General features: G+C 39.0%; 1 protein-coding gene across 9 annotated transcripts in view; it reads left to right on the plus strand.

Moving 5' to 3' along the window:
* The window catches only part of SNCAIP (synuclein alpha interacting protein), an 87,228-nt gene that overhangs the window by 54,236 nt on the left and 13,901 nt on the right, over nucleotides 1–19,091 (plus strand). For all 9 annotated transcript variants that reach the window (XR_010352203.1, XM_064403031.1, XM_064403030.1 and 6 more), the window contains 5 exons: nucleotides 697–1,559; nucleotides 3,200–3,379; nucleotides 4,834–4,947; nucleotides 10,145–10,270; nucleotides 15,667–15,836. Coding sequence is in view for 8 of the 9 variants with exons in the window: in XM_064403031.1 (XP_064259101.1) it covers nucleotides 697–1,559; nucleotides 3,200–3,379; nucleotides 4,834–4,947; nucleotides 10,145–10,270; nucleotides 15,667–15,836 (1,453 nt within the window). In the remaining variant the exon portion in view is untranslated. The remainder of the gene's footprint in view (nucleotides 1–696; nucleotides 1,560–3,199; nucleotides 3,380–4,833; nucleotides 4,948–10,144; nucleotides 10,271–15,666; nucleotides 15,837–19,091) is intronic.

The following is a 19,091-nucleotide window of genomic DNA, read 5'->3' on the forward strand; positions in this document are numbered from 1 at the left end:
TCCTCACGTTTGCGTGGAACTTCCTGTGCATCAGTGTCTGCCCCATTGCCTCTCCTGCTATTGCTGGGCACCTCTGAGTAGAGCCTGATCCCTCCTCATGAAGCCGTCCCTTTAGATAGTTGTAGACATTGATGAGGTCCTGCCCCAGTTGTCTGTTCTCAAGGCTGAGCAGGCACAGCTCTCTCAGCCTTTCTTGGTAAAGAGAGATGGTCCTGTCCCTTACTAGTAACAGCCTTCTGCTGGACCCAGTCCAGGAGCTCCATGTCTCTCTTGTACTGAGGAGCCCAGAACTGGACACAGCACTCCAGGTGTGGCCTCATCTAAAGTAAAGGGTGAGGAACACCTCTACACCATTGCTGGCAATACTTTTCCTGATGCACCCCAGAATGCTGTTGGTCTTATTGGGCACAAGAACACCTTGTGTTGGCTCACAGACAACTTCTGTTTTTGGTTAGAACTTGATTAGAACTAATTATTTGTAATGATTACATTATACATCCTTGAAGAAAGTTTCTTTTAGGAATTTAAAATTCTTCAGTTTTGATAGAAATGCCGTTAAGATGTTTAGATACTAATCTGGCATGTTATCATATAATTCTTGTTTCTGGTGTTTGGCCAGGTGTATCTTTAAAGCATGCTAACATGTCACATATCAGGTAGCACTCACTGCTAAATCAAATTCCTTTATTGCTCTAGTTTCCAGCAGCAGCTGGAACTGTGGGGTCTCAACTCTCCTTGGAAATGCACAGAAACCAACAGGAATTGCAGATGCGTGCAATAAATTCAGACCTGTGAAGAGGGTTTCTCCATTAAAGCACCAGCCAGAAAGCTCTGAGAACAATGAAAGTGATGACCAGAAGAACCAGAAGGGAGAATATCAGAAAGGCAGTGATTCTCAGTCTGCACCTCCAAATGATGACCAGAGTCCAGGAGAAGGAGAAAGCCTTAAAAGCAAAAGCAGCGAGCCTGCTGTTCTGCTTGGGGAGCTGGAGCACTATGACCTGGATATGGATGAAATTTTGGATGTGCCTTATATTAAATCAAGTCAGCAACCCGTTCCTTTCACAAAGGTAGCTCCTGAGAAAAAACTTCTAAGTGTGTGTTCAACCGTGAATGGTCTAAGTGTCAAGACCTGTCCTGCAGGGAGCACAGAAAGCTCGCCTGCTGGCGGGACGCAGTTCTGTGTGCTGTCTCCTGTGAAAGGCGCTCAGCTGAGAAAAACGCAGCCCATTGTCCTTGATCAGCACAAGCATTCAGCAGAAGAATTAGAGCTTTCCCAGCCTTTAGTTAAGTGTAGCTCAGCCCATGAATCTGAAGCCCAAGGCAAGGGCTTCTTCAGCAGGACACCTCCTGATCCTCTTGCTCACAAAGCTGAGAAGAATATGCCAAACTGCCACCGGAGGACTTTCCACCTGCAGACGGCAGTGGCAGAAAGCAAGCAGCTAGAGGAGCTGACTATGACCTGGAGCAGTGCAGGGGGGCAAGAAGAGAAGAGCGAAGAAGTGAAAAAAATTAAGAGCATCTTAAACATCGTAAAGGAAGGCCAAATATCTTTACTGGTAAGTATAATCTTTTGCATAAGAAACATGGAATAAAAGTGATTTATGATGGTGATTTATTAAGCTAGCTAAGCTGATGTTAATATTTTGAATTACTGCCCTTTTTATCTTGTAGACTCCTTAGGAATTAAGTTTATAGGCTTCCAAATGAAAAGTATCAATATTTAAATAAAATATGTAGCACAACCAAGATACTAGGTTTTATGTATGCATGGCCAAGATTGCTGTTTTATGCAGTACACTGAAATTATAAAGAATGCAGACAGTTCAACTAATAGGATCACCTAAATATCAAATTTAAATCCTAACGGAGTTTTGCCTTTCACATTTGTGGGTCACTTTGCTCAATTATTGCTGGTTTATCACTGTTGTTAGGTAGAGGTTCATGATGGGAACAGAGAGGCTTCTGTTGTATTCTGATTATTATTCAGGAGTGTTTATGCTGTCTTGTTGCAGCAGCATTCTCAGGGAGGAGCTTTCTGTAAAGCCTTGTTGGCCTCTGACCCATATGAAGGTTTTCTTAGTAAATTCTAGCACTGTGATCAGGCGCTGTCAATGATGGTTTCCAAAGTAACTGGCTGCAAGTTAGCACAATGATGCAGAGCATGTGATCTCCACACGGAACAGCTGGTGAAGGCACAGTGTATGTATAAAAACTGTTTTTGTTAGATTTTTGTTTAGCTTCTCTGTTTAGCAGTCTAGCTCAAGCACAAAGGCATGCCATTAACATAGAAGCAAGGACAAAGGAAGATATTCAAAACTAGACAGAGGCAGAAGAGAGTATTAGATTACTCCTTAAAAAATAAAAGCAAGTTAAATTCATCCTGAAATAGAAATTAGGGGGAAAAAAGAGGACATCATAGGTAAGAAAATACTTATTTTTTCCAAACTGGTTGAAATCTCTTCATGAAGTACGCTCATGGAACAATACGCTGGCAAGACTACGTAACTCTAGGAACTTTATTATTGCTACTTCTTGACTCTTCAATCTTCTGTTTTTCTTTTGGAGTTTCTCAATTCAATTGTTTTGTCTTTAAATTAGAATTGGGCAGAAATAATGTATTACATCATAGTGGTGTTGAACTTTGAGTAAGTATCTCATCAGTTTTTTTTCACAGAAACAAGCTATCACACAAAAGTCTTCTGTCATGTGCTTTAACTACGTTTTAAACAGTGCTTAGCATAAGCTATCACTTTTGTGATGAACAGAATTAATCTGGAATGTCTTTCACAAGGCATGAATATTTTCTCTTCAATTAATTATCAATATAATGCAAAAAAAATTAAAAAGGAAAGAAAACTCAAAATATACAGAAATTATTAAAATGTGGATATTTTTGCAGCTACCTTGTTGATTAGACTAGTGCAAAGACTTAAAGGCAGTTAAGGTCCTGCACTGTTGCATGGCAATTGCATGAGAAGGAGAGAAACTTCACAATTAGTCAAGCCAGTGAACATCCCACTTCTGTCCTTATGCTAATAGTACCCAGGTTCAATACAGTGAAGTGAAAAGCCCTGGATTTTGACCTGCAAAAGAACATGCCTATTGGGAAACCTTGTGTTTGGCTTGTGTCTGGGGCTGTGAGGGTAAATGTATCTTTTTATCCTTAGTTGTAACTAATGTAGGCTTTTTTTAACAGCCACATTTAGCAGCAGATAATCTGGATAAGATCCATGATGAATGTGACAACAATCTGTTGCATGTAGCAGCATCAAAGGGACATGCAGAATGCCTGCAGCATCTCACTTCTTTGATGGGTGAAGACTGTTTGAATGAACGAAACATTGAGCAGCTAACTCCAGCTGGGTTAGCAATAAAGGTAACGGGCCCTTTCTCTACTGTAACGTCACATAAAGGTCATTTAGTTTCCTCCTGCGATGGCAGTAAGAAATGCTTCCAGCAGGATGTAATTTTTCAAGCTTTATAAGTGAGGAAAAAAAGCCCCTGTTGGCTGGTATTATATAAGCAAAGTAAAATGGATTACTACCCAAGATGTAATATCCAGTGTATAACAATGACAATTTTTACATTGTTATCAATGCATATGCATTAATTTTTAAATCAGTCTACTGAATCTAAAGACTATTTGTTATATTTCAAGCACCTTTCACTTAGCTTGGATTCAGTTGTTTCTTTAGGGAGCCTAACAATTTCTTGGTTTTTTGCAAATACTGCTGTTATTGTGTAAGGCAAGTGTGAGATCAAGTTTACAAAGCATAAAAGCACCTTGAAGGAGAACATTTCTGGTTGTCTAAAGCAGTTGCATCAAAAAAATTCCCAGTTGTCTAAAGCAGTTGATGATTTAACCATAGTGGTTCTTGTTCTTTAGTGAGAGTGAATGGTTAAATGACATTCCTTTTATCCTCTAAATACATTAAGAACAAAGAAGGGAAGGGGTGAAACATAATACAAGATTTTCTGTTTCTTTGAGGAGGTTTATTGTTACTTGCTTCCTGGGAAAGTTTTGGAAGCTAAGAAGACTGATGGATTCCAATCTGCAGTTTTGCATACTTGAGGCATCATTTCAGTGATCTAGGGCTCTAGTGCAGGTGGCAGGGTTGAGTTTTTTTATTTTTCTGGGCCAAGCCATATGATTAGAAAATTAAACTGATCCTGGTTGTAGTAATGAAATGCTCTGAAATCTTGGCCTGTATAAAACTGTATGGTTACAGTCTGCCAGTTTAAAGAAATTTTTTGCAATTTTTCTTTCTTGTTTATTCAAGGTAGGTATATGATATATAAGCCAGTAAATTCTAATACTTACCGCTTTTGTGGAAAAGAGGTGCACACCCCACATAGTACAACATTATGGGAGTTACAGTGATATAAAGGAAGAGCAAGAACAATAAATATCATTGTATCAGTGTTGAAAACCACTCTGGAAGTAAGAATCAAGAGCCACAAGATTTAGTTAAGCCAGATGACTTTAAGGCTGTTACAGAACTTTGCAATGACCCAGGATGTATCCATTTATGTAGGTCATCATTAGAAATACTTGTGCTGGGGCACCCTCACTTACAGGAAGAACTCCAGCACATTCACACTCTTTTCTGTGAATGACAAAGAATGCTCAAGTATTATTGGAAGTAAAGGAACCAATTGTTAAACAAACCAGCCTTTCTGCAGAAAAAGACAAAAGGTGTTTTTGGCTTATTCTTTAAATTCTTAAATAAACTGGAATTTTTAAATAATTCTGATAAGATTTTTGCTCTCTAGTAGATGTACTTGGAATAGAAACAGCTGGAATTTAGACTTTTTTATTTGCTTGTTTAGAATGGTCAGCTGGAGTGCGTTCGGTGGATGGTGAGTGAAACAGAAGCTATTGCAGAACTCAGTTGCTCAAAAGACCACCCAAGCCTTATTCATTATGCAGGTTGCTATGGCCAGGTATGACTTTCTTTTACTTCTTCAAGTAGATTACTTGGATGCTTGTACAAGAATTTGAATTAAAGTTTGTGTGTCATTTTGTGGCTTTTAATTACAGGTGTTCTGAATAAGTGGAAGTATATCTAATCTTTCCTAACTTAACCTGTATAATTTTTTCAGCATTTTCCCCTCTAAAGTTGTTTGTTTCTTTCATTGATTGTTTTTGGTTGTTTGAGTTTTGTTTTGTAAGGTTTGAATAATGGCAAGGAGAGGATTAGCTGGCATATTAGGTCAACCAGTAAATCCTAAGAATGTCTACAGAGATTACCTGTCATCTTCAGGACTCCCAGGATACATCAGAAGAGCAACAAAATTTTGCAATTTAAGAATTCATTGTATTGGCAGTGAAGTATGGTGGAACTTGAACATCATCTGTCTAGCTTTAGCCACTTTAGTTGAAAACTACATACAAAAGTAAGTTGTAAATTCACAGAATATTCTGATTTGGAAGGGACCCCCAAGAATCATCTAGTCCAACTCTTAAATAAGTGGCCCATATGGGGCTTGATCCATAAGATTGCTGTTATTAGTACCATGCTCTAGCCAGCTAATTGTAAATCAATCCTGTTTCATACCTAACTTGTCTATTAATATAACAATGAGACAGCACTGAAGTACAGTATTCTAGTGCTTTGCTAATATCTGGAGAAACATATATGCCACTTAGTTACACTACATTCTCTTCCCACAGTGTCTGTTTTCTCCTAAGTAGATATTGCAATAACCCATCTTCAAGGGACCTTCTCCAGGATCTACTGTGAAAGAAATAGTGATCAGTTATTCTTCTCTAATCTCTTTGGCAGATGACCATTTTATCCCACAGATTCTTTGACAGACATTTAAGATAAATAATGGAATTACAGAATTATAGACTGTTTTGGGTTGGGACCTTAAAGATCATTCAGTTCCAACTCCCCAAACATTGGCATAGACACCAAACATCACTGATTTTGTGCTAATGCTTTTTACTTTTCTTAAGAGACAGCAAACAAAGTATAACCACTGAGAAAATAATTCTTTGCTGTGTGCGGTTTTCTCATTCAATGCCATACAATTATTGTGGCATATTTCTGCTGCTAACTGCTTCTGTCCAAGCATGAATTTACTGTAGGGGTAGGGAAGGAGAGGAGGCAGGTTTGGATGGCTATGGAGCTGGGAGTCGACCTTTTCTCCTGCTGTTTCCATAGGCACAGAGATGCCCTTGTTTTCATGCTGTGCAAAGATCTCCTTTTTTCTGCACTTTCTTACTATACAGATGTTACTGATGCAAGATAGGACACTGCTGGATATACAGATTACCAGTGTTAGCAAGTTTGCAGTAAAGCCAGCGCTGAGGATAGAGAACATGTGAGCCAGATCAGAACTGGATTAGAGAAAAGAGTGCTTGCTACTGGGAAAAAAAAGTTTGGAAGAGAAAGTTGCATGTGGACTTAAATTCATATCTTCACTTGATTAACCTGATTTTGTCCTCATCTCTAAAGATATTGATATAAACTAAAGCCAATGAAGTTTCTGAATGGCAAACAAAGTTCATATGTAATGCCTATTATCTTTTTTTTTTATAATCGATAAACAACCTTCAAACTTGAGGGAATATTGAGGCTGAAGAGGTGCCAGACTATCTTACCCAACTGTTTTAAGAACAAAAAAAACTTCAAGAAATTTAAATGCTTACTTGGCGCTGTCCTGGAAGCTTTAATTTATTCTACCATTAGTTACATGAGAGATAATCTATGTAAACACTGGTCTTGGCAGAATTACAAGAGTAATATTTTTACAAGGAAGACCTGTTATTGAATCCTTTTCTAAGAGAGTCAGTCCATCCATTGTTTCTCCAGGCATTAGACATGCATGCCATATTTTTCTTCAAGAATTATAATTTAGAATGGGCAGCAGAAGGGAGTTCATAACAAAGTTCCTATGTTAAAGGTCATCAAACTACAGTCACGGCCTGCCTCCAAGTACATGTCAGCAACATTTTATTTTTCCAGTGGGAGAGGGGACCACATAAGTTAATCTGGTTGAAGAGAACAAAAGCTCAAAGTCAACCTGTAGCCTGGTCAGCTCCTAGCTCCTAGCAAGGGTTTCTTTAAGCATGAGATTGTGCAAGAGAAACCGTGATGGCTGGCAGGCCTTTTCACACTGGACATGCCAGCTGTGTCTGACTCAGTTCAGCAGTCACAGGAAGGTAGTGGTGCAGTCCTGGGTGCACATTGTCCTAGTCCTGACTTAGAGCTTCCTGGGGCTGGAATGTCTTTCCATCAGGGATGTTGTGGTAGTATGGACTGCACAGGTAAGAGGCAGAGGGTGGGGAATGCCAAGGGTTTGTGGTTTCTAATTTCCAAAGAATCTAGGGAGACTTTGGGTAACCAGCATGTCTGAGGATCTAGAAGGGATCCTGTGCACACCTTGATGGTGGTACAGTTCTGGAGAGCACAGTGGGAAGGAGTGTATGACATTCAGATATGCAGATACCTAATTCATCACCTTTGTTTTACACCTCAGGACATTTGCCTTGCTGTCTAATGTCATTATTACAAATGCAATGTGTTGTTTTCACTCACTCCTACTCCTCTACTGTGAAGGAATAGTTTGTGTCACCAGTTTATTTAGTTAATATCAAGTGGTGGGACTAAGATTAACTGTAGAGTCAGTACTCTTCAGCATGCTAACCCTTCCATTTGTCGGCCATGTAATGATTTAAGTGTTTCATGTTGAAAGAAAGAAGTTGTACTTTCTTCTCCAAAAGTCATCTGATGGAACCAAAGTCAGCAGCCTGTCCCAAATTTTCCGGAAATCTTTTTGTAGAGAGATTTGAATTATTGTAGGTCTAGAATATGCCAGAGAGGTATTAATAACTGCTAAAGCATAAGCATTGTAGGTCTTAAAAGTAACAGATATACTGAATGATTTATCAGTATATATCAGTTCCTATTACTTCACAAAAAAGTGTTTATTTTTCATTGTCTTCATCTGATGAATTTTCTTACTATCTTTCCTTTTGTCTGAATAAATTGAAGACTGTAAACATTTTTCCTGTAAATACATATTATGAGTGAAATGTGGCATATTTTGATATATGATGGTTTTGTTTTCCCTAGTTTTAAGTGAAAAAAAATTGTTTTCTTGGATTTTTTTGGTCACGAATAAATTTGTTGAAACACAAACTGTTTCAGTAGAGCTATGGTGTGATCACTTGCCTGTGATCACTTAGTGTACAGGTAGTCCTAAGTACAGATTATTGAATAGGGCCACACAGCCACTTGATTTCCTTGTTGATAAGATAAATGACTAGAAAGCATCATTTGCTCCATGCTGATTTTTGATCATAAAATTACAGAACATGCTTAACATTCTGGTCCCTAATACATTCCAAAGAAATATATGATTTCAAAGCTATGGTTGTCTTCCAATTCTGCAGATAAGTTTTGCTCAAGTATTTTAATTATTAAAACATAGGGGCAATTCACAGGAGTAGTATAATCCTTCTTCCTTGCTGGCCAACACCACTGGCATATTGAGAAAGGCTCAAAAGTATTTTTAAAGGGATATGTGATCTGTAGTCATCTCTCCATGCTGGATGTCAGCTGTGTTGGACATTCAGCCAAGGAGAAGTGAAAATACCTATGTCTTCACCTTCAGAACAAAATTGCTGCTAAAGTGAAGATAGGAATAAGATAAGCATCAGACAGAGTAGCCCTCTGAAGTACTAAGCAGAGACCCAGATGCATGAATGGGCAGAATCATCCTGGAGTAGCTCTAGAGGGGTCCTCTCCTTTTCATTGAGATTAAAATTTCTGTAGTACTTTTACACAAAAAATGCAGGTTTATATCCAACCTTTTTAGAATTTTCTTTTTTCATTTTTATTCTTTCTCTTTTCTACTTAATTACTGCTCAGAGTCCTATGTGTGCTTTCAGTACTGTTTTATTTAGGTCTACTTTAGTTTTCCACATTTCTATTTTTGGGTGATTATGTAGTTATGTGTCACTGAAGCTACTGAGGTGCTGCAGGTTAAGTTTGTGGATCAGTATTTGCCTCAGCAGCACTAGAATCCACAAAGCCCCCTTGAACTGGAGCTCTGAGTCAGTATATCATGATAGATATCAATGCAAGGTATTAAAAATACATGTTTAATTAAAAAAGTTTTATGCTAGGAAGTAATTTAGTCTTTTCACTTTTTTCAGAAAAAAACTGGGAAAGCAGCTGTAGTTAGCTTTCATGAACCCCAGTTTTCTATGTAATCTGTAGATTTAGTCTAGATCTTCAATATGTATCATATTCATTATGGCAAAATGAAATTTAATCTGGAATGGCATGGGAAGTTCCTAGAGAGAAGAAATTTTTTTCCAAATAAACTCCCTGGGGAAAATAAGAAACCAAAAAAGCTTAGTGCACATATGTAACTCTCCACTGTTTTAAAAGAATACCCAAATAAATGTGTATTGCACCCACATACACACAAAAAAGGTGGTATTAAAAAAAAAAAAAAAGTTTCTGCTTCAGTTTTGGCTTCCAGACCTTCAGTGACAAGTTTCTGCAGTCCACATCTCCCCACCCTTCCTAACATGCAGGGCATACAAAATGGTCCATGAGTCAATACATTGAGTTCTTAGGTTAGCTTTATTTTCTGGTTTTAGTTGTGTTGCTTCTTCTTTAGCACAACCATACAGAGATGAGGAATGATTATAGATTTTAAGAGTCTAACCCCTCATCTCTGTGATCTGGGCATAATCCTATTTTAATTTTCCAGAGAGGCTTTTGTGAGGTCTGACCAAATTTCTCAACCTGATTTTCAGCTTGATATATGGGTTATTCTTCCTCAGGTTTCTTCACCAACCTAGAGGATCACACAATCTTCATGTACAGTTTCTCAGAATGCGCTACAGTACTCATATTTTTCCTATTATTTCTTCTTATAAAATAAAGTATTTTATAAGAAGAAATAATAGGAAAAATATGGGGGGGAAAAAGAAATGGGGGGAAAAAAGAAACCCAAAACCCCCCCAAAAGACAAACCAGATTTCCATGATGCATTAAACCTACAAAGTTAAGAGAGACTGAAAACAAGGAATTATTGGATAGTATTAGTAATAGATGACAGCACCAGTATTTATTTTCATTATTTCTTCTCTTTTGTGACATTTCTTTGCCCTTAGGAGAAAATCCTTCTGTGGCTTCTTCAGTTTATGCAAGAACAAGGGATTTCGCTGGATGAAGTTGACCAGGACGGAAATACTGCTGTTCACATAGCTGCTCAGCATGGCTATCTAGGATGCATACAGGTAGAATTATAGCTATAGCAGAAACCTCTAAACTTCAACCTTGAATGACCAAAAAGAATTATTAGAAATCTAAGTGGGAATAATTATTGATACATTAAAATATATCAGAAGGAAGTACTTTAAACCAGGAGTCAGACTGAAACACTGAAAAGCTGCAGGTTTTGATTCTATTCTCAAGTATGGTGTTGTAAGCCTAAACTAACTTGTATTGCAAGATGAAAGCATGATTATATTGTTTATATATAAGCAGCTAGTGTGTATATTTTTGTGTTACAAAAGGGCAGCCAGTGCAGATATGCATACTTTTGTCATTACTCTGATATTTTCCTTCTGTTTCTTTTTCCATTGAAAAAGGATCATTGTAGCTATCCAGCTCAGAGGAAGTATAAAAGATAGGTCTGTTGAACAATTTACACCTTGAATAAACCATCCTTCTCAGACTTACCATCCTGGAATGAATCTGTGCTATACAATGAAAAGTGATGCTGATTTCTAACTAATTTTCAGTAAATCATCCTGGCCACTGAAAACAATATAGTTCTGTTTATAGAGGTGCTAAAAATGGTAATATGTCCAGCTGAGAAGGCTTACACATCTACAGTACTTACAGGAGCCAGACTAAACCAGTTTAGATACCTCCGTCCAGTACCTGTGTTCAGTGCAGATGCACCAAAAAAGTCATGGAGTTGAACTGGATGGTTCACAGAGTCCTAGAACCATTGGAGTGTTATGGCTGGAAAAGACCTCAAAGATTATCAAGTCTGACCAAACTGGCACCACCACCATGTTCACCATTAAAACACATCTTCAAATGCAACACCCACACCGTTTTTTTCTGTCCACTTCCAGGGACAATGACTCCACCACTTCAGTGGTCAGTCTGTTCCAGTGCTTAACAGCCCTTTCCATGAAATTTTTTTTTCCCAATAGCTGTTCTATACTTCTCCTGGCACAACTTGAGGCCACTTCCTCTCATCCCATTAACTTGTTACCTGTGAGTAGAGGCCAATTCCTACATGTCTACAACCTCTTATCAGGCAACTGTAGAGAGCAATGACCCTCCTCAGTGTCCTTTTCTCCAGGCTAAACAACCCCAGCTCCCTCAGCCTCACAGGGCTTTTGCTCCAGACCCTTTCCCAGCTCTGCTGCCCTTCCCTGGATTTGCTTCAGCACCTCAATGTCTTTCTTGTTGTGAGGGGCCCAGAACTGGTCACAGGGCTTAAGCTGTGGCTTCACCAGTGCCCAGATCACTGCTCTGGTCCTGCTGGCCACACTGTTGTGGACACAGGCCAGGATGCCCTTGGCCTTCTTGACCACCTGGGCACAGTTGGCTCATATTCAACCCTTGTCAGCTAGCACCTCTAGGTTCTTTTCTGCCAGGCAGCTTTCCAGTCTCTCTGCTCCAAGCCTGTTGTGCTGCTTGGGGTAGTCCAAGTGCAGTTGAATCTCATCTAGTTGGCCTCAGGCTTTCAATGCAGTCTGTGCAGAGTGCTCTGCAGAGCTTTCCTGCCCTCCAGAAGATCAACACTCCTGCCCAACTTGACATATCTGAATTTATGCACTTGTTCCCCTTGTTCATGTTGTTGATCACATTAAACGGGACTGGCCCCAGCTCTGAGCTCTGGGGAGCACCACCACTGACCAGACACAATCTGGAGGTAAATTCACTCACCACTGCTTTCAGAGCTCTGCCATCCAGCCAATTTTTCACTCAGTGAGCACCATAAGCAGCCAAATTCTCCAGGAGAATACTTCTGTGGGGAACCATATCAAAGGCTTTACTAAAATCTAGGTAAACACATCCACAACCTTTTCCTCATCCATTAGGCAGGTCACTTTGTCACAGAATGAGATCAGGTTGGTCAAGCAGAGCCTGCCTTTCATAAACACATGCTATGGGTGAGATTCCCTGGTTGTCCTGTACTTATTGCCTGAGGATGGTCAGGATGATCTGCTTTATGAACTTTCTGGCACTGAGATCAGGCTGACAGGCCTGTTCTTCCCTGGATCCTTCCTTCTTCAAATCCTTGTTACACATGGGTGCCAAGTTTGGCAACTTCCAGTCGCTGGAACCTTCCTGGTTGATCAGCATTTCTGGTAAATTATTGAAGGTGAAGCAACTTAACTTTGCAATTGCAAATGTATCCTCTGTGCTAATTGCAAATGTACCCTCTGTCCATCAAATTTGCTAGAATCATTAGTCACAGGAGTACATTTCAGTGTTTGTGTTGTCTTTGAGCAAAAGCTTTTTGGAGAAGAAATAATACTAAAATTATTCCAGGAAATTGCAGAGAAGTATTTGATAAATAAACGAGTCATTGCAGAATAACAGATAAAAAAATAAATAACCTCTTGGCAGAAAGGCAAGAAATAAAAATTAAAGTTATTAAGTCAAGTTAGGGAGGAAAACATGTCTAAGAAGGAGCAGGAATTCTCCAAGGACTCAGATATGTATCAGTAAACATGTTATTCCTGTTACCACACAGAACCAATCCACGTTACTCTTCGGACCACCGCAAATACAGAACATTTGTGTTAGTCTAACCCTAAAAGAAATACAGAAAGTTAATTTTCATTGGCTAACCTCTCCAGAGAGCTAAGTATATTTGTGCACACTGTTATGCTGGATCTACAGCTGCAGAGCTACTATTATTATTATTATTATCATTATTATTATTATTATTGTTGTTGTTGTTGTTGTTATTGTTATTATAGTATATTTATATATTTAGTCACCCAGAAGACATAACTCTGTAAAAGCCAGTTTGAGAATATCACATAATAAAAAAAAGAAACACAGGTTGATCTGAGTGAATGGACTTGAAAAGAAGACAGTAAAATAGATTTGGAGGACATGGTCATCTCTGCCTTTTCTTACTGAGGGAACATGTCTTTTTTCTTAAAGACTTGAGGAATGGATCCTGTAAAAACTCATATGAGAATAAAATAAACAAATCATCACATCCATGCTGAATCTGGTGGGTTTGCTCTTGTATTGTAGCCAATTGCTATGATCAGTTGGAAAAAATGGATAGAAGAAATATTTATGATTTGTTGGTGGGGGGCACTGTTGTGGTAGAGGGTGTGCTTAGGGTTCCTATGGAGTGTGTGTTTAGGGTTGCTATCTCAACAGTGCCTCATCAAGATGTGCAGTGCATTTGAAAGAGAAATGGGTATAGATTACTTTGAACAGAGTAGTGACATCTGCAGGCTGTTTTCATGGATAAAACTAAACAAAGAAGAGACTAGCCCTACTTTTCCTGTGAAGAACAAACCTTAATAAATGGCTTAGAATTCTAAAGATTACTTTATTTTAGTAAATATGCAATCCAACAAGTGCTTTTTGTTGAAATGAGGCCATGAGAAATAACTTATAAAAGTATCTAGTGGTGATAAAAATATACAATGTCAGTAATATCACTTCACTAACACCTCACAGTCTTAAGTGTAGTTGATATTTTGGGCTGTGAAACAAAATAAGCTCTGTGCCCAGTAAGCTTACAGTCTAATTTAAAATAATGTACTGTGAATAATCTGGTAAGAAGAAAGAAGTGATAAAGGAAACAGAGAAACTATAAGCAGCAGCATAAAAAATGAAGAATCACAGGCTGTCAGTGATTCTCTGGCCTGCTTACTCATTGTGCTTATGAGCACATGACGCTCCTATCATGTTTCAAACTGTATGATTACTTTCTGCAAGGTCATAACTCTCCTTTGTTTTCTTTCTTGACAAATTAAGTCCAACCTATTGACACGAGATGCAGTGCATAAGTTCATAACTTTCCTTTCTGTATGGTTTTAGCAGATCAGACAGACCACCCATTCCACTTCTCTCTCAGCAGATGTCAAGGTCTCTGTGTCTGCTGTTTGTGATCAGCTGAGTCACTCCATCCCTCAGTGGTTTACCAGCTCTGCTTGGATAAGTCAACCAAGAGCTCAGCCAGGCAATTCCTCTTCTGCATGTGTATGCATAAAGTTAATGATGCTGTAGCTTCTGGCTGAATAGGATCACAAGTTTTCCTAGGGGTTGGTATCAGTGCATATGAAAACGTTGCTGAGAATATTAAGGTCCTATTTTACCTACTCCATCAATGCAAATAGCTCCTAACGCTGATTATCACAAACAGATCATAAGGAGGGAAGACTTGGTCTCAAATCTTGCTTCAGTTATTGGATATCTTCAGGTCAGCCAGACAGAACATTTTTTGCACATAGAATCAGAATAACTCAAATGTTATGCTTACAACCTGGATGGTTCTCCAGCAGCAAGCTGGGTTCTCTGCTGGTACTGTGAGTAACACAGGGTTATACATCAGTTTATAAGATTTTATTTTTCTTGAAGACTAAAAGCTGACAGTATGTCTTTAAAAGAAAATAGTGACTAACCAAGCCAAGTGAAAGCAATGAGATTCTCTCAGCATTAAAAAGCCACAGTGACCTAACCCCTGCAAAATTCCAACTAGATTGATATAGTCATTGTTCTTATATATGATGTACAGTTCGTTATGTGCAATAAGAAATTTGTGCCTATCTGATGTAAAGTATCTGCCCTATCTTTCATATCTTTCATAAGCATTACTTAGTTAAGGAGTCAGGACACTGAGATTTCCCTGTGGAGTGTTTTAAACATAGGGATTCTGCTGTGGTAGAAAATGGAGAGTTAAACAACAAAAGGAGTCAGCAAATACTGTAGCAAAAACATTACTAAAATGAGATTCTAAGGGCATGTTGCAATACCTTGCAGTGTGCAGATCCCAAGAAAAGACCTGGTAAGCTATTACGGCTGATCACTACCCACTATAAACTGGCTAGCAATGTGTTCATGCTGCTGCGGCGCTGGACCCAGATGCCATCTAGAACAGATGTCCTGTGCCTTCTTTTCTAGATCTGTCATGTGTAAAGTTATCACAATGTTCTGTAATGCACAGATAGGTGTATCTGCAAAAGTTTGTTATTGTGGTGCAGGAGAGAATCAATACATGGCCAAACAAAAGTCCTCTGTTTTCATTTGGTAGTCCCACTCACTCTATGAATGCTATAAGAGACGCAATGCTGTATAAATGAATGAACAGAAAACAAATTAATTTAGTAGAACTTCAAGGGGAGAGGAAGGAATAACATATAAAACATAGTCTCTTTATAGCTCTTCTGAACTGCAGCTCACTCTTCTATGTTACTCTTGCACCTGAGTGGTAGATTTTATTGGTATGTGGTTTGAATTCAAACCGCAAACAGATTTGTCAGTGACTGAGTTTTAAAATATTACTGGCTTAGACTAATGTTTTTCAAGCATTTTACTCAGGGGTGCTTTGTGTTCAACCATTCTTGTGCTGATCAGAAGTTACAGCAGAGATTTACACTTAGAGATGTCACTGTTCCCTTTTATGTTTTTACAGACATTGGTTGAATATGGAGCAAATGTCACCATGCAAAACCATGTGGGAGAGAAACCCTCTCAAAGTGCTGAGCGACATGGGCACACCATGTGTTCCCGCTACTTAGTAGTTGTGGAGACATGCATGTCACTGGCCTCTCAGGTTGTCAAGCTGACTAAGCAGCTGAAGGAGTAAGTGTCTCGTTAGCAAGGGGGATCGATCTTAAAACAATACCCTAATTCATCTTCAGTTTATTAGCAGTGTCTATTTTCTTCTTCTTATATATGACATTTAAAGTTGGATTTCTGCCTTATTCCTCCACTCTTCCCTGCTGTTCAGTATTTGTCCCTTCACCTTTAGCTGCTCAGTTTTTCAGCTGTTCTTTTTGTGGCAGTTTGCTGTGGACATACATGAAGGGAGTGGCAGCTGAAAAGGGTATGTATGAAGAAATCCAGTCCCTTTTCACTTTGCATATCTGGCAATCACATCATTAAAGATCATTGTTTCTGCTCATATATATCATGCTTTTATCTACAGGTTACAGTGCTGGGTGTTGATGTTAGGAGGAATAGTAGAGACAGTAAATGCAAGGAATGTTTTTTTGGTCTTGGAAAGTCACCCAAACCTACAATGGCTACTCAGGAAGTATCTTCTGTTCTATATTTCTTCATATGAACTGATTTTAATATTTTGGTATGGTTTTTATTAAATAGTCTGTAAAGAGACTATTATTTTGAAACACAAATTATTCTAGTTGCTTGCTTTAATTGTGGATGCAGTTACTGTGGCTTAACATGTCAGTATCCTCATAAGACTGTTAGAAATCATCAGCACTGACCTGACCTTGTTCCATAGATATGTGATATGATGTCAGCTATCACAGTCCATGAAAGTGACTTTTAATAACCCATGTTTCAAGGAGACCATATCATTTTATGCTGATAAATGTGTAGCTAATTGTATTGAATATAAATTAGAGTACTCTGCTAGCAGGGGAGCTGCAGAGTGGCCTCAGTGAGGATGAGTGAGGGATTTCCCTTTGCTAGACAGAACTCTCTGAAACAGACCCATTGCAGGACACAGCTAAGCCCCACCAGTCATTCTGTGAAAACATACCTAAAAAAGAGCAGAAAATGCCAGAGAAATGAAGGAAACAGAGGAGTGACAATCAGAGGGAACAGCAAGGCCAGAGGAGCTGGAGGTGCACCAAGGTGGAGAAGGCTTACCCCCAAAATGGTCCTTGGACTACCCATGGTAGAACAGGTACATCCGTCCCTTGAAAGGGCTGCAGCCCATGGGCAAGCCCAGAGCCAGTGACACCCTGATTGGAATGCAGCCTGTCAAAGACCCACCCTAGAGAACAGGAAAGGGTGGGAAGAAAGGAGCAACAGGGAAAAAGTGCTGCACATGACCCCTGACCAGTGCTGCATGTTGGCTTACTGAAAAGACTGGGGGTGACCTGCAGCAATGAGAAGAGGGCAAGAGAGGTGTCTGGAGTGAAGCCTGAGAAGGGTGAAGAGGAGCTAGGTGTGCAGATGAATCTGGGAGGGAAGCTGAGCATGGAAAAGGGGAGGATGTTTTAAATGTCTGTCCTTCTTTTTTTCCCAATACCTGAACCAGTAATGAAATATTTATGCTAATAAACCATGAATTAAGTTAAATTCCCCATGTTGACTCTCTTTTGTCCATGACAGTAACAGGGAAGTGAACTTTGTCTTTACATTTATGTTTTCCCTTTGCAATATTTTTGTGCTTTTACATTTATACTGTCAAAAATACAAACACTGAACTGAGGACCATTATAACATTTACGATTTTCGTAATTTTATAGCCTGACAATGTTCCCTGGATATGTAAATGCACCAGGTTGTACTTGGTCCATTTGCTGAAAAATACTATCATCTGATATAAAGGAAAAAAATAAATATAGGGCTTTTCCCTAGAAGACAGAATTAGCAGCTGACTCATATCATGAGTAATATAATGAAATATATTTTCTCCATAATTCAGTAGAAAAAACCCAAACAAACATACACACACACACCAGGAAGTTGAGGCAGCAGCCACAGAATACCTGTGTTTCAATTCTTTTCTGTTCTCACCCAGTACTTGAGAAAAGTTTTCCCCCTCTTTTGGAAAGAAAGGAGTTAAGCAGGCTGGTTACTCCCACAGAAATAGTCTAGTTTCGATTTTCATGACAAAAGCATTAACACCTCACCAAGTATCCCTGTTGTCTCACAGACTGTGTCCATAGGAAGTATTTTAAATTATTCTTATCTGGATCCTGATGAGTTTCTTTGCTTGTTTCAGCTGGAGTTAAACCTTCTTCCCTTCAGCAGCCTATTTTTTCTTCAGGGTTCATATTAGTTTCAGTGCAGCAGCAGCCTTTTCTCCCTCTTCTACAGAGATACGTCTCTTGCGGAACCCTGTTGCAGTTTACTGAGGCAGTGAAATAATCTGTTTTCTGCTTGAAGGAGCAGCTTCTGCATGGCTATTTGGGCTGCAGACCCAAAGAGATTTTGATAAATGCAATGGACCATGTTCAGAGGCTCGTGCTCAGGAGCTAGAAGGGATGATGGAAGAAGACTCTTGCCCTGTTTTGCAGTCATCATCCTTCTGAAAAATCCAAGGATGGTACAAAGTGCATTCATGGAGCAGCTTGTCAAGGGGGCTTTATTCACAGCAGAATTCACTGTCTGCAACACCTCTGAAAATCCTGAAAGCAGTTCTGAGTATCCTGAAGACATTAGGTGTCAACAGATGGAAGTCAAGTTTGCTATCTAATTCTTTGAAGTGTACGTGACAGCTGTTACGTAGGAATAACTGCAACCTGGGCAGTTGAGCTGGCTTTCCTGGATTTTCACCAATACTTCTGCCAGGGTTAATGAACACTGTTCTAGAGGCAGAAGAGGTATGATTGTATCATGATGGATTACCTGAACCGTCAAAACACTGAGGGCTCTTATGTGTTTCCCAGCCTTCCCTCAGCTTCCATAAACACAAGCTGATCATGCAGTCTTCTTTGTTGTTGAGTGCCTTGTTGATAAAATTAATGAGCCTCATGTTGTAATACTGTTTCTCCACCTAAGAAACACTGGAATGATTGATATTCTGCAAGAAAAAAAACAGTACAGCAACTCTCTTAGACAAGTACTTATCAAGACCTATATCTTAAAAAGTTTTAACCCAAAGAAGGATGTATCATCTTCCATTCCCTTTGTATGAGTTCTTCCAGTCATCAAGCAGTCATCAAGCAAGGAGTTCTAGAGAGAAGTTATTCCTAGCCATCATACTATTTGGAGCCAGTTATTAACAGAAGACATAAAATCAAAACAATAACATCATTTATTTCCAGTCTTCATGTCTTTCAGCTCTTTGAACCAAAGCAGCTCAGATGACAAATAGAGAGGAGTATAGAAAAATATTCTGAGTATAAGTCTCCATTC

Source organism: Passer domesticus, chromosome Z (genome assembly GCF_036417665.1).
Source record: "Passer domesticus isolate bPasDom1 chromosome Z, bPasDom1.hap1, whole genome shotgun sequence".
NCBI classification, from domain to species: domain Eukaryota; kingdom Metazoa; phylum Chordata; class Aves; order Passeriformes; family Passeridae; genus Passer; species Passer domesticus.